The 14,183-nt window shown below is 40.3% G+C and overlaps 1 protein-coding gene across 1 annotated transcript in view; it reads left to right on the top strand.

Annotated features, from left to right (window-relative positions):
* Nucleotides 1-14,183, top strand: part of ABCC9 (ATP binding cassette subfamily C member 9) — a 142,792-nt gene that overhangs the window by 59,101 nt on the left and 69,508 nt on the right. The window contains exons 16-17 of the mRNA XM_045288405.1: nt 3,421-3,493; nt 6,460-6,565. Coding sequence (XP_045144340.1) covers nt 3,421-3,493; nt 6,460-6,565 — 179 coding nt within the window. The remainder of the gene's footprint in view (nt 1-3,420; nt 3,494-6,459; nt 6,566-14,183) is intronic.

Here is a 14,183-nt window from a genome sequence, read left to right as displayed (position 1 = left end):
TTGATTCCAACTCATAGTGACCTTACAGGACAGGGTGGAACTGCCCCTTGGGGTTCTGAGATTGTGACTCTCCATGGGAGTAGAAAGGTCGTCTTTCTCCTGCTTCAAGGACAATACTATAAACCCCTTTCTTACGGAACTAAATGAACTAGTAAGTGTAATCGGGAGAAAGTTTAGACCAGGGTTTTGTACATTTACCCAGCTTCCCACCAGTGACTGATCTAATTTCAAGCTGAGCTTTTATCCCATCACCCAGACACATGTGTTTAGGTAGAACAGGCAGCCACAGGAACACGTGCTGGCTGATGCTCCAGACGAGATGGAGGGTAGGGTCCGTGCTGTTCAAGGACTGAGCCAGATTTCAGCAGAAGTCAAGGGCCTCTGGCCATTAGAACCAGGAGAATCTTGAAATGAGCTCTTTGAGAAAATCAGCTATTTTGGCTGCTCTGGGCTTTACCACTAGCCTTGGACTGCCCACCCCAATTAGAGAGAAGCAGGTTTGGGGGTTGGATGGTAAAGCCAAGCTATGCATTTAGCTCTCCCTTCTTAGTACCTGACCCATTGCTCTACAATGCCAGAGACGGACAACAGAATCCTGGCCCTTTCAGAATTCTCTGGTGTCAATGTCACTGTCGCCGTCACTTTTTTCCTCCTCTTATTTTGCAGCCTACCTGAATCGTCCGATGACTTGAGTCCTTTCCTTTTCTCTCAGGTCACGAATACCTTTCTGTAGCATGCCGACTTGATGCATCCTCACCACTTATGCAGGCCACTCCGTGGGATGGAGAAAATGACACAGGGGGAGAGTTTAGCACAGCCTCAGATATAGTCTCTCCAGCCTCAGCTGACCCTCCGTACTTCTTGGCAATCTTGCTGCCTGCCTCTTATCGACATAATTTTCCATAACGACAGTAGCTGTTGGGCTGTCACCACTCTTCCCACCTCCTCCTCTCTCCTTCAGCCTCCTCCTTCCTCTGATAGCCTTATCTCCGAGTTCCCTGCAAACACACAGGCTGTCATGTGGGGCTTAGGTCAGCTCCATATTTGTCCTCTCCCAAACTCATCTGTGCTTGCGCCTCTTCTGGCTCCTTGCTTACTGACTCTGAGAAGCAGCCTCTGAGGCTGTATAATTTCTTCAAGAGTGTCATTTTATTAGGGGCTCATACAACTCTTATCACAATCCATACATGCATCAATTATGTAAAGCACATTTGTACATTCGTTGCCCTCATCATACTCAAAACACTTGCTCTCCACTTGAGCCCCTGGCATCAGCTCCTCATTTTCCCCCTCCCTCCCTGCTCCCCTCTCCCTCATGAACCCTTGATAATTTATAAATTATTATTTTGTCATATCTTATACTGTCCGATGTCTCCCTTCACCTATTTTTCTGTTGTCCGTCCCCCAGGGAAGAGGTTATATGTAGATCCTTATAATCAGTCCCCCCTTTCCACCCCACCCTCCCTCCACCCTCCCGGTATTGCCACTCTCACCACTGGTCCTGAAGGGATCATCTGTCCTGGATTCCCTGTGTTTCCAGTTCCTATCTGTACCAGTGTACATCCTCTGGTCTAGCCGGATTTGTAAGGTAGAATTGGGATCATGATAGTGGGGGATAGGGTAAGAAGCATTTAGGAACTAGAGGAAGTTCTGTTTCATCGTTGCTACGCTGCACTCTGACTGGCTCATCTCCTCCCTGTGACCCTTTTGTAAGGGGATGTCCAATTGCCTACAGATGGGCTTTGGGTCTCCACTTCACACTCCCCCTTATTCACAATGATATGATTTTTTGTTCTGATGATGCCTGATACCTGATCCCTTTGACACCTTGTGCTCACACAGGCTGGTGTGCTTCTTCCATGTGGACTTTGTTGCTTCTGAGCTACATGGTCTCTGTTTACCTTCAAGCCTATAAGACCCCAGATGCTATATCTTTTAATAGCTGGGCACCATCAGCTTTCTTCACCATTTAGCCCGGTTTCATAAACTGATGCTCTAACCAGCTTGATTCATTCATTTTCCACATCACAATTTACTGACAATAGGCTTTTTCTTATTCGAGGTCTTTATCTGGAAATATCTTCTTTGAAATTCAATGTATATAAAATATTTGTTTAGCTAAAAATCAATATATTTAAAAAGACTTTCTCCAAGAAGTTTTTTGACTCGTCTCAACATAAACAATTTCCTTTCTGAACTGCTTTTGTCCTTATTTCCCCTCTTGTCCCCTCTACTCGTGACTTAGCCCAGGCTGTCTTGGATCACACTTTTTCTGCTCAGGGTGTGTTGGGCTAGCTGGTTGCTGTCTCTTGGGGAGCAGGGAAAGTGTACCATGCCTTCTTTGTAGCCTACACGCTTCCTCACATGTCGCATCATGTACAGTGGATGCTCAGGAAGTATTTGTAAAGCCTTTTTGCCACCTCCTCCCATCACAAATCACATGCTGTCTCTACCATGCCACACATTTTCTAAAGGAGAGGAAAACCTATGTGGAAAACCCGGTTGAGGCTTTCTAAGGAAAGAAGTGTTTCACGCTCTGATTCATGAATGCTATGAACCCTTTGGGCCAATCTAGGCTTCTCCATTCCTAACCAGGAATATTCTCAGAATTGCATGGTTTTTGAAATAAAATAAAATCTTAATTTGTGATCAGGTTGTATCTTTAGTTTCTCCCTGAACTTTCAGGCACCCTTCCTCCCTCATCTGTCTCTGCCCCTCCTTCCCTGTGCTTCGGTTCCACCGGACCTCCTTTCATCGCCCTCAACAACGGCTAACATTGTTGAGTCCACTTGACGGTTTTCAAAACAAATGGGCTACTTTGGCTGAATGCCTTTGTCAATAGCTGAGGTTTATGCCACCAAACAAGGTTGCCTCTTTTGGGTGCTCTATTTTATCTATGTATGCTCTATTTCATTTTTAATGGTTTCTTAAAGTCTAATGAATAAAGATAAATACATACATATAGTTAGTGGTTCTCATTCTCCTAAGCTTACCAAGCCATTCTGTTAGAATCATGGATACCTTGCATCACCAGAAATACCCCTCAACTTGTCTATCAGTGAGAAAACAATAAGTGTAAGTGTTACACTGGAAGACAGTTGGCATGATCAAGTTTTAAAAATATTCACATGGAAATGATCCAGTAATTCCAAATTTTGAGCTAAAATTGGTATATTTTTAGCATGTATTTATGCTATATAATTTCAAAGACCCTTATTTTGTTTCCAATTTTCATTGTTTTTCATTTAGCCCATTATGTACTTATATCTATAAGCTAGAAGTGGATCATTGTGTACCCTATCTTGTGTTGAAAGTCTGTCAGTGCATTCAAATTTTAAAAATTTTAATTAAAAAAACTGTTCTCCAATATCACATTTATACTTAATTTTATAATTTTATGTCTTTATTCTTATTCTTTAGGTCACAAATGGATATTTTTCATGGGGCAGTGGTTTAGCTACATTATCTAATATAGATATTCGAATTCCAACAGGTAAGAGCATTCAATACTCTTTTTGTTATTAATAATGATCACAACCATGGTTTTCTAGATAAGAACAACAAAAATCTGTTATCTATTAGTGTTTCCAAGACTGCAAACCTTTCCAGAAGCAGAATGCTACTTCTTTCTCCTGTGTAGTGGCTGCTGGGTTCAAACTGGTGATCATTTGGTCACCACACCACTAGGGCTCCTTACAAGATAACTAAACCTTTAAAAGAGAGAGAGAGAGAGAAAAGAAAAGAAAAAGCTTCTTTTAACAATGTAACATTTATCTATAGGTACTTATCTATGTGCTCTTATGCTAACAGTGCTCTTATGGTGCTCTTATGGGTTAAATATTGGGCTGTTAACCACATGGTCAGCAGTTCAAACCCACCAGCTGTGCCACAGGAGACAGATGAGGCTTTGTGTTTCTGTAAAGATGTACAGCCTGGGAAACCCCGTATAGGGTTGTTAGGAGTCGGAATCGATTTGATGGCAGTGGGTTCAGCTTTGTCTATGCACAGCCACCTCTCATTTGCTGTGATGCTAAAGTTACTAAAATGTAGCTTACAGACTGAGACTAACGAGGAAGAAAGGCCTGGTGATCTGCTTTTAGAAATCTGCCACAGGAGATCTTAGGGATCACAAGGATCTTATCTACAAGCAATCACAAGAAATGTCAGAAGACTGGGTGTGTTTCATTTGGCTGTCCATGGGATTGCACTGAAGGAGGGGATGGCTTGATTGTAGTAAACAACAACAGTTATACCGTGGCACTCATGATCCACTCCCTTGTCAGCTCTGACACATGGTAACCTCATGTATGACTGAGCAAAGCATTGCCCAGTCTTGTGCCAACTTCAAGATCATTAGGATTTTAATCCAATCACTGTGATGATGCCTGGAAATTATGAATCATCCATTTTACTATAGTGTGTACCTTATGAGGTTATTTATTGTTCTTTTACTGAGTCATGTCATATAAACAACAGGACACTTGATTTCCATTTTGTTTGATAAAATATTTTTAAAGTATGTGAGTGGGTACTAAACAACACATGACCTAAACTCAATAGCGAGGAGGGCATAGATGGCTGGTGGGCCTTGATCAAGGACAATGTAGCTGAGAGGAGTTACTGGAACACAAATCAAGGCCTAACATGATAGTGGGACAAGAGGAAAGTAAAAGGAAATAGAGGAAAGAACTCGGAAGCAAAGGGCATTTATAGAGGTCCAAATACAGGCATGTACATCTATAAATATATGTATATATGATGATGGGGAAATAGATCTATATGCATATATTTATAGGTTTAGTATAAAGGTAGCAGACAGAACTGGGTCTCTACTCAAGTATTTCCTCAATGCAAGAACACTTTGTTCTAATAACCTGGCATTGCATGATGCTCACCTTCCGACACAATCGCTGAAGACAAAATGGTGCATAAACAAATGTGGTGAAGAAAGCTGATGGTGCTTGGTTCTGAAAAGATATGTGTCTGGGGTTTTAAAGGCTTGAATATAAACAAGGAGCCATTTAGCTTAGCAGCAACGAAGTCCACCTGGAAGAAGCACACCAGCCTGTGCAATCATTAGTTGTCAATGGGATCAGGAATCAGGCATCAAAGACCCAGAACAAAAAAATCATATCAATGTGAATGAGGAGGGGATTAAGGAGTGGAGACCCAAAGACCGTCTGTAGACAATTGGACATCGCCTTAGAGAAAGGTCACAAGGAAGAGACAAGCCAATCAGGGTGCAGTATAGCACTGATGAAACATACAACTCTCCTCTAGTTCTTTAATGCTTCCTCCCCCCACGATCATGACCCCAATTCTACCTTACAAATCCGGCTAGACCAGAGCATGTACACTGCTACAGATAAGAGTCCAAAACACAGGGAATCCAGGGCAGATAAACCCCTCAGGACCAATAATGAGAGTAGCGATACCGGGAGGGTAAGAGTAAGATGAGAGGAGAAAGGGGGAAATCAACCACATTGATCTACATATAACCCCCTCCCGGGTGGACCGACAACAAAAAAGTGGGTGAAGGGAGACATCGGTCAGTATAAGACATGAAAAAGAAATTTTTATAAATTATCAAGAGTTCTTGAGGGAGGGAGGGCTGGGGGAGGGGGGAATGAGGAGCAGATATCAAGGACTCAAGTAGAAAGAAAATGTTTTGAAAATGGCAACAAATGTACCAATGTGTTTGACACAATGGATGGATTGTGATAAGAGCTATATGAGTCCTCAGTAAAATGATTTCTTAAAAGATTTTTTAAAAATTTTTCTGTTGATGAGACTGATGAAATGTTAGATATTTAAGCATATAAAACTAATAATTTTTTAATACCTACAAAGTTACATAAAATATGTTTTGATCTGGAATGAAATTGAGTAGTTTAGAATTTTTCTGCTACATATATATACAAACCAAAGTGAGATATTGAAGAAAATATTTCATTAGCTTAAGCAAGGTCACTTTCATTCCAATTATTAGGCTATTTTAGTTGAGACTGACTTTTTTCTTGAGTAAATTAAATAATAAAAGTGAAACTAATTCAGATGAGGTTGGCAATTATTTCCTTGCCCTGTCTACTAATATCAGCTATTCTCACCTATTGTAATTTTACTAAACGATTTATGCTTGGAGAGTGCCTGGTAGCATACTGGGCTATATGTTGGGCTGCTAACTGCAAGGGCAGCAGTTTGAAACTGCCAACTGCTCAACAGGGTCAAGAAGAGACTTTCTCCTCCTGCAAAGATTTTTCATCTCAGAACCCCACAAAGGCGGTTCTACCCTGTCCTATAGGATCTCTGGGAGTCAGTGAGAGTTGACAAGAATACCTTATTGGTGTAGAGCAATAACTGATCAGTGATTGTGGCATGTTAGCCATTTATGAATGTGTTTAAATGTTGCTGAGAGAAGCATATCTCATCCTGCCATTGGCCTTGGTCTCGTTTCTCTAGGTCAGTTAACCATGATTGTGGGCCAAGTGGGATGTGGGAAGTCATCTCTCCTCCTTGCCATCCTTGGGGAGATGCAGACACTGAAAGGAAGAGTTCACTGGAGCAAGTAGGTATATTTTTAATGGTTTCTGTCATTTTGGTATGCATGTGCTGATCCTCCAAGGGAAGGTAATAGAGGAATAGATTTCCATGTTATACATGGGGGGTGGGGGCTCCTCAGAAACAAACATGGCTTTTTGCTTAATTAGTAAAACCATCAATGCTATAAACTTTAAAAATGCAAGCAATTATTGTAGAAGTTTGTAGTATTATAGACTAGTATGTTGCTGATGACAATGTAAATATAAATTTATATTTAAATTACATTTAAATTTACCATTAAAGTTTGATTTAAGACATAAAGTTAAAATATACCACAAAAAAGACTACTACCAGCCAATATCTCTTATGAATAAAGATGTGAAAATATTCAGCAAAATACTAGCAAACAGAATATTAAAGGAGTCATACATCATGACTTATTGAATTTATTTGAGTAAATCTGGGAGGAGTCAACATTAGCAAATAAAATCAACTTAATACAGCATAATGCAACTTATAAAACAAAGGAAATGGACAAAGTGATTATATCTATGGATGCAGAGGAGGTATTTGATAAAATCCAATATGCTCTTGTTAAAAGTTTGGAATAGAAGAGAAATTCCTCACTGTGATGCAGGGCATATATATATGAAAAACCAACAACCAATAATTAAACTTAATGGGGAACGACATGGGTGCCTGTTCTTAAGACTTCTATTTAGTTTTATCTTAAAAATCCTAGCCAGACATTCCATGATGCTCACATTCCTGACACAATTGCTGAAGAAAAAGCAGGTGCATAAGCAAATGTGGTGAAGAAAGCTGATAGTGCCCAGCTATCAAAAGATATAGTGTTTGGGATCTTAAAGGCTTGAAGATAAACAAGCGACCATCTATCTCAGAAGCAACAAAGCCCACATGGAAGAAGCACACCAGCCTGTGCGAGCACAAGGTGTCGATGGGATCAGGTATCAGGCATCAAAGAACAAGAAATCGTGTCATTGTGAATGAGGGGGAGTGCAGAGTGGAGACCCAAAGCCCATCTGTAGGCAACTGGACATCCCCTTACAGAAGGGTCACGGGGAGGAGATGAGCCAGTCAGAATGCAGTATAGCAACGATGAAACCTACAACTTTTCTCTAGTTTTTAATGCTTGTCCCCCTCACTATCATGATCTCAATTCTACCTTACAAATCTGGCTAGACCAGAAGATATACACTGGTACAGATAAGAACTGGAAACACAGGGAATCCAAGACAAATAAACCCCTCAGGACCAATAATGAGAGTCGTAGTACCAGGAGGGAAAAGGAAAGGTGGGGTAGAAAGGGGGAACTGATCACAAGGATCTACATATAACCCCCTCCTTGGGGCATGGACAACAGAAAAGTGGGAGAAGTGAGACATCGGACAGTGTAAGACATAGCAAAATAATAATTTTAAAATTATCATGGGTTCATGAGGGAGGGAGGGTGGGGAGGATGGGAAAAAATGAGGAGCTGATACCAAAGACTAAAATAGAAAGACAATGCTTCGAGAATGATGATGGTAACAAATGTACAGATATGTCTGACACAATGGATGGATGGATGGATTGTGATAAAAGTTCTGAGAGCCCCCAATAAAATGATTCAAAACAAAACAAAAACAACATCCTAGCCAGAGAAATAAACCAAGAAAATAAGCAGGAGGAAGCTTCAAAAAGCTGAAGGAAAAACTAAATCAATCATAATGGGATCTTTTTCCATACGTTTTTGAAGTCCCTTATACTCATAAAAGGTGTCCAGTTTGGAAAAGAAGAAGTAAAAGTTATTTACAGGTCATATGACCCTAGATATAGAAAATCCCAAACAGTCTTTAAGAAAATGTCTAGAGCTAGTTGTGGAGTTTGGCAAAGTTGTGGGGTCCAAGGGAAACACATCTATTGCATTTCTATACTTCAGCCATGAGAATCTAAAAAGGAAACTAGAGAAATGATCCCATTTTTAATAGCATCTAAAAGAATGAAATATATTGGAATAAATTTAATCAGGGATGTGAAGGACGTACACAACCAAAACTATAAAACATTCCTGAAAGAGACTAAGAAAGACTTAAACACATGGAAAGATGTTCCATGTTCATGGGTTAAAAGGCTTAATATTGTTAATAGCTTCAATGCAATTCCCATCAAGATTTCAACAGCCTTCATGACAGACATAGAAAAACCAGTCTTCAACTTTAAATGAAAAGGCAAGAGACCCTAACTAGCTAGTATTGCTGAAAGAAGAACAAAGTAGGAAGTCTAACGTCCTGACTTTAAAGTACACCATGCAGTTCCTGTACTCAGATATAGTCTGGTACTAGGATAGCAATAGACACACACACACACACACACACACACACCCCAAGACAATAGAATCAAGTACTAGGATAGCAATAGACACACACACACACACACACACACCAAGACAATAGAATCAAGTACTAGGATAGCAATAGACACACACACACACACACACACACACAAAGACAATAGAATCGAGTACTAGGATAGCAATAGACACACACACACACACACACACACACACACGCACACACACGCACACACACCAATAGAGACACACACACACACCAATAGACACACACACACACACACACACCAAGACAATAGAATCAAGAATCCGGAAGGAAACCCACACAATCGTGTCAAATTATTATATTTTACAAGGGTGCCATGTTCCCATGCAGAACAACAAATCTTTTGCTTCACACTGTACACGTAAATGAATTCACAATGGACCAAGGACCTACATGTGCAAACTAAAACCATAAAATTCTTAGGAGAACACGCAGGAGCAATGCTTGTGGTTGTCATTTCTATCTTTCAACAACAGGTTACTTGATAGAATAAAATCATAGACAGCAAAAGGCAAAATAAATAAGATCTCATGAAAATGAAAAACTTTTGCTCACTAAAATATTTTATTGAAAAGGTGAACACACCAGCTTCCTGCTGGGAGACTCTCTTCAGGAACCACGCATCCAACAATAACCAAATCACCAAAAATATATACTACTTTGACAATTGAAAGCAAAATGGTAAATAATCCAATCATAAAATAGGCAAAGGACTTGAATGGAAGTTTCACCAAAAAGTATTCAAATGGCTATCAAACACATGCTCAGTGTGTTTTGTGTGCTGTGTCATTTTGTCTTCAGAGAGGGGAAAAATCAAAACCACAAGGAGATACCATTACACTCCCTTAGGATAGCTAAGAAAAGCAAAATTGAACCACCCAAAATCAGGAAATAATAAAGGTTGGAGAAGATATAGGAAAATTGAACTTTTATCTTTGACTGGTGGGAATGCACAATTGCATATGGAGGCAGTTCAGGAATGCACAATTGCGCCTGGAGCCAGTTCCTTAAAAAACTGAAAACGTAACTGTCATAAATTTTTTGATTAAACAAATAAAAATATCCCTCACTGCCATCAAGTCATTTCCAACTGGGTGTTACCCTGTAGGACAAGGAAGGACTGCTCCTTTGTTCAGGACTTATTTACAGGACTAGAAACCTCATCTTTCCCCTGCGGAGCAGTAAGTGGGTTCAAACTGCTGATCATGTGGTTGGCAACTTAGTGCACAGCTCACTTCTCCACCGGAGCTCCTTCAGAACTATCATCAAACAAAAGTATGATGAGTCTAGGACAATTGGAGGTTGTAGATAATGAAATGGAACATATGGAGAAAAACTACATTCTAGGCATCAGTGAGCTCAAATGGACAGTTATTGACCATTTTGAAGCAGAAAAAATATATGGTTTATTATGCTGAGGTTTACTGTGGCATTGCAAGGTCTACTTGAAGTACAATGCTGTCTGTGATGGGATTAAAGGTGAGATAAAATGGCAGGCAACTGATGACTCAGTGTCAACAAGCAATATGACAAGCTTTGCCTCAAGTCAAAGAACCAGACATCAAGTCAAAGAGCCAGCTATAGGCTCCAGACCCAGCAAAAAACAAGCAAGCTTTTCATAGATCTTATATTGGAAGCAGTTCACACCTTTAAGAAGATCTCATCATGTGGAATTATTAGGTTTTAACTACCAACCACCAAGAATCATGGCCCATTCAAGTTGACACCAAACGTTAACTATGGCAAACTGCTCTTTGTCACCTTGGTCCTTGTACACATATATTTGAACCATATATAATCTCTAATAAAGACAATTATACAACCATATGTATGACTAACATGATACAAATAACACACATATACTAAAAATGCACTTATCTAATTTACATCTTATAGTTCATAAGTTATAGAAACCAAAATATTTGATGCTACATACCAGAAGGAAATATCCATAACATCATAATTCTGGTTTTCACAACTGATCATATGATTGTAGGTAGTACTTACTACCTTCTTCCTTAGGAGGCCACAGGAGCATAATATCATGCTGTAATAGACCAGTGTGATGTCTGTGGGCAGGACCAGGTGCTCAGGTTTTCAGTGGACTAAATTAGGTCATAGCACTGTAGACTTGAGATCCTCCTGAGGTAGGAAAGTATGGGTGTTTCAACTTTTGTATTTGAAGGCAAATGATTTCTGGTTATCTTTTGAAAATGGAGTTGAGAAAAAGGCATAGGCCAGCTCAATAGCTGGAACCAGGCGATGCGTTCCTTTGTTCAAGCGATGACATGACATCTAAAGCAGTAGATGGGATTGGGATTACCAGGTGGCTCAATTTACAATCATACACTCTCCTTCTCCAAGATCCATCTGTTTTGTGCACAACATGCAAGCAAATAAAATGGGAGCGTGGCGTGAATCACCATTCTTACCTCTTTCAGGTCCTTGCTGGCGGCACTGATTTCTGTAGGTCCTCCAGGAACGTGGTATTGCTTTTGGTTTACTGTTATCCTATAGGCAAGTATAGTGAGACTTCATCTCACATACTTTGGACAGATTATCAGGAGAGACTTGTCCCTGGAAAGGGACATCATTCTTGGTGAAGTGGAAGGGCAGCAAAAAAAGAGGGAGACCCTTGATGGATTGACCTAGTGGCTGCAAAAATAGGCTCAAACACAAGGACCATTGGGAGGATGGCACAAGATTGGTCAGTTTCTCTTTCTGATATACACAGTGTCACTACGAGCCAGAACTGACTCCATGGTACCAACAAAAACTTTAGCCTAGGTAGAGGCATTTCTGTTGGATTCCATTTAATTCTGTTACCATAATAGCCCTTATTCTTCATGCCAGGGATGTCTGTCTAGTTCAGTTATGAATTCTGGAACTGGATAGACTACTGTACATTGGGTTGAGGCATCCACTGGACCCTCTGTGAGACAAACTTGAGCAAAGACTCCATATTCCCACACTCGGATGCTGTGGACCACAGTAACATTTTGAGTCTCTTGGAATTACTGTCAGTTCTGAGCCAGCAGCCAGCAATCCCTGAACAGTCACTCTTTTCAAAGGCCAAAGATCCTTTTGGGAAAGGCTGGAAAAAAGATAACAACATAAGTTTTTGTCGATGTTGTGGGTTCTTACTCAAGAGAACCCAACCCCGCTTCATTCAAGAGGCTGTGGGTCTGTAAACTGACGAGTCTGAGAACTGATTGCGGGATTGTGAACCTATTCTGGTTAGACTTACTTTAGTTAGATTTACTTCAGGTGATGGCGAGTTCTTTCACTTGGACAGATCAAGTAAATATTTAGTAGGTTTCCCGTCTTAGAAGCTAATGCCCGAAACTCATATGAGTCAGACTGTCTGATGACTCTTTTGACTCTGCTGGCAATTACAGTAACCATGCCCATCCATGTAGTCTCTGTTGATTAAGTGCTGCCATTTGACATCTATTACCATATGGCCCAACCAATCTCATTGTAGTTACGTCCAATGTCTTAATTGAAGTAGAGCAGATTTTAATGTCAAATCTGACTTACATAAGACAGAAATCAGAGCAGTCTTCAAAGATGCTGGAGCTCCATTTACAAGCTTTGATCCTCACTGTCTTGGTAAAAAGTGCGTCCTGAAGGCATTCCATTTGTGCGCATTTATACTGGTAGAGCTAACACACCAAAGTCCCTATGCCTTTGGCAGTGCCCTCTTTACGAGTGGAGAGTTATCAGTATTCATGGAGGCAGATTTATCACTGTCTTTAAAACTAATTAGACTTGAGAGACAATTTAGAAAATCATTCTTCCAATTTTATTTCTCTGGAACCACCCTTGATATCAAACGTCTTTGGTTAGGTTCACAAAAGAATCAAAACCAGTGAAGCTGGTATATATCTGGAATATAGCTGGTATATATCTTTCATATATATCTATATATATGGATGTCAGAGCGGTTTATATCTGTCCATAGTTGTAGAAGCAGGTAGGTTCTGAGTCTGGGAAAGTTTTAGTCCATGGATCAGAAATTAAGCTGGAGGCTTCTCCTGATTCAAGTAGTTGTAAGGGTGGATGTACCCAAGATTGACAGAAAAATGACAGACTTGGGACAATAGAGGCAAATGAAACCCAGGTCAGGGATGGCAGACCACTGGTGACTCCCAGCATTGACGGACAATAGAGTGAGCATGTCAGTTCCAAAGAATCGGAGGTCATTGTGCCAGAGGCAAGATCCAGACCAAGCAAAACACAAGCAAAGTTTTCCAGATTATCTAGTTACATTGGAAACAATCCACACCCTCAAGGAGATCTCATCACTGGGGGTGGGGGGTGGGGGTGGTGGTGTTACTAGATCTTAACTGCCAAACCACTTGAGCATCCTGTCCCAAGAAAGTTGACATAAAACCTTAGCAGTTCGTCATGGGCCATTTAGTGAGGATCCAGCGGAAAGCTCAGTAATTAATCCCAGCACTTTGCTTCATGGTAGCTTCTTGCTAACCAAGAAAGCCAGGCACCAGGAGCTGTTCATTCTGACACTAATCACCTTCCGTCTTTGGTGAATGTAGGGTTTGAAAAGCAATTTCCACTGGATTGAATTATGCCACCGTGGCAGTGTTGTGGTTGCACAATGCGCTGCCAAACACAAGTAAATAGTTTGAAACCACCAGCTGCACCACGGGAGAAAGATCAGACTTTCTTTTCCCTGAAATATTTACAGTCTCAGAAACGCACAAAAGTAATTCTACTCTGTCCTAGAGGGTAGCCATGAGTCTGAATCAACTTAATAACAGCGAATTCGATTTTTTCAGTATGATATGAACAGCCATAATTAACTTATTTAGGTTAGGGGTAACTGCTTTGTCATTATTTACATAAGGAAATAATGAGAGACAGAGACAGAAAAAGCTTGAGATTTTACTTTTATCACCCTAGTTTTACTAGTCTGGTCTTCTCCAGTGTTGTTTAATATTCTGGGGCCTAGCTGCACTTGTTAAATTGACTGCCAGTGTTATTATTAGGAGTGGTGTTAACAGACAAATAAATGACATATGACTGATGGAAGTATTTTGCACTTTATTTTCTTGCTTTCTTAAATAGTTATCCTCTGTCATTACATAAACATTTTAAATGATTTTATTTTCAAAACCACAATAAAGGCTGAAAAGAAGGGTAAGTAAATCGAGAAGGAAGAAAAGGTGCTATAAGAACCTGAGAAATTAGTAAAGAGCTATGCATGCACTGGGATCCGGAACA

The sequence above is a fragment of the Echinops telfairi genome, unplaced genomic scaffold, assembly GCF_000313985.2.
Source record: "Echinops telfairi isolate 266 unplaced genomic scaffold, ASM31398v2 ScPeMD7_21;HRSCAF=78, whole genome shotgun sequence".
Classification (NCBI taxonomy): domain Eukaryota; kingdom Metazoa; phylum Chordata; class Mammalia; order Afrosoricida; family Tenrecidae; genus Echinops; species Echinops telfairi.
The sequence above is the reverse complement of the archived record's forward strand: the minus strand, read 5'-3'. Positions and strand labels throughout refer to the sequence as shown.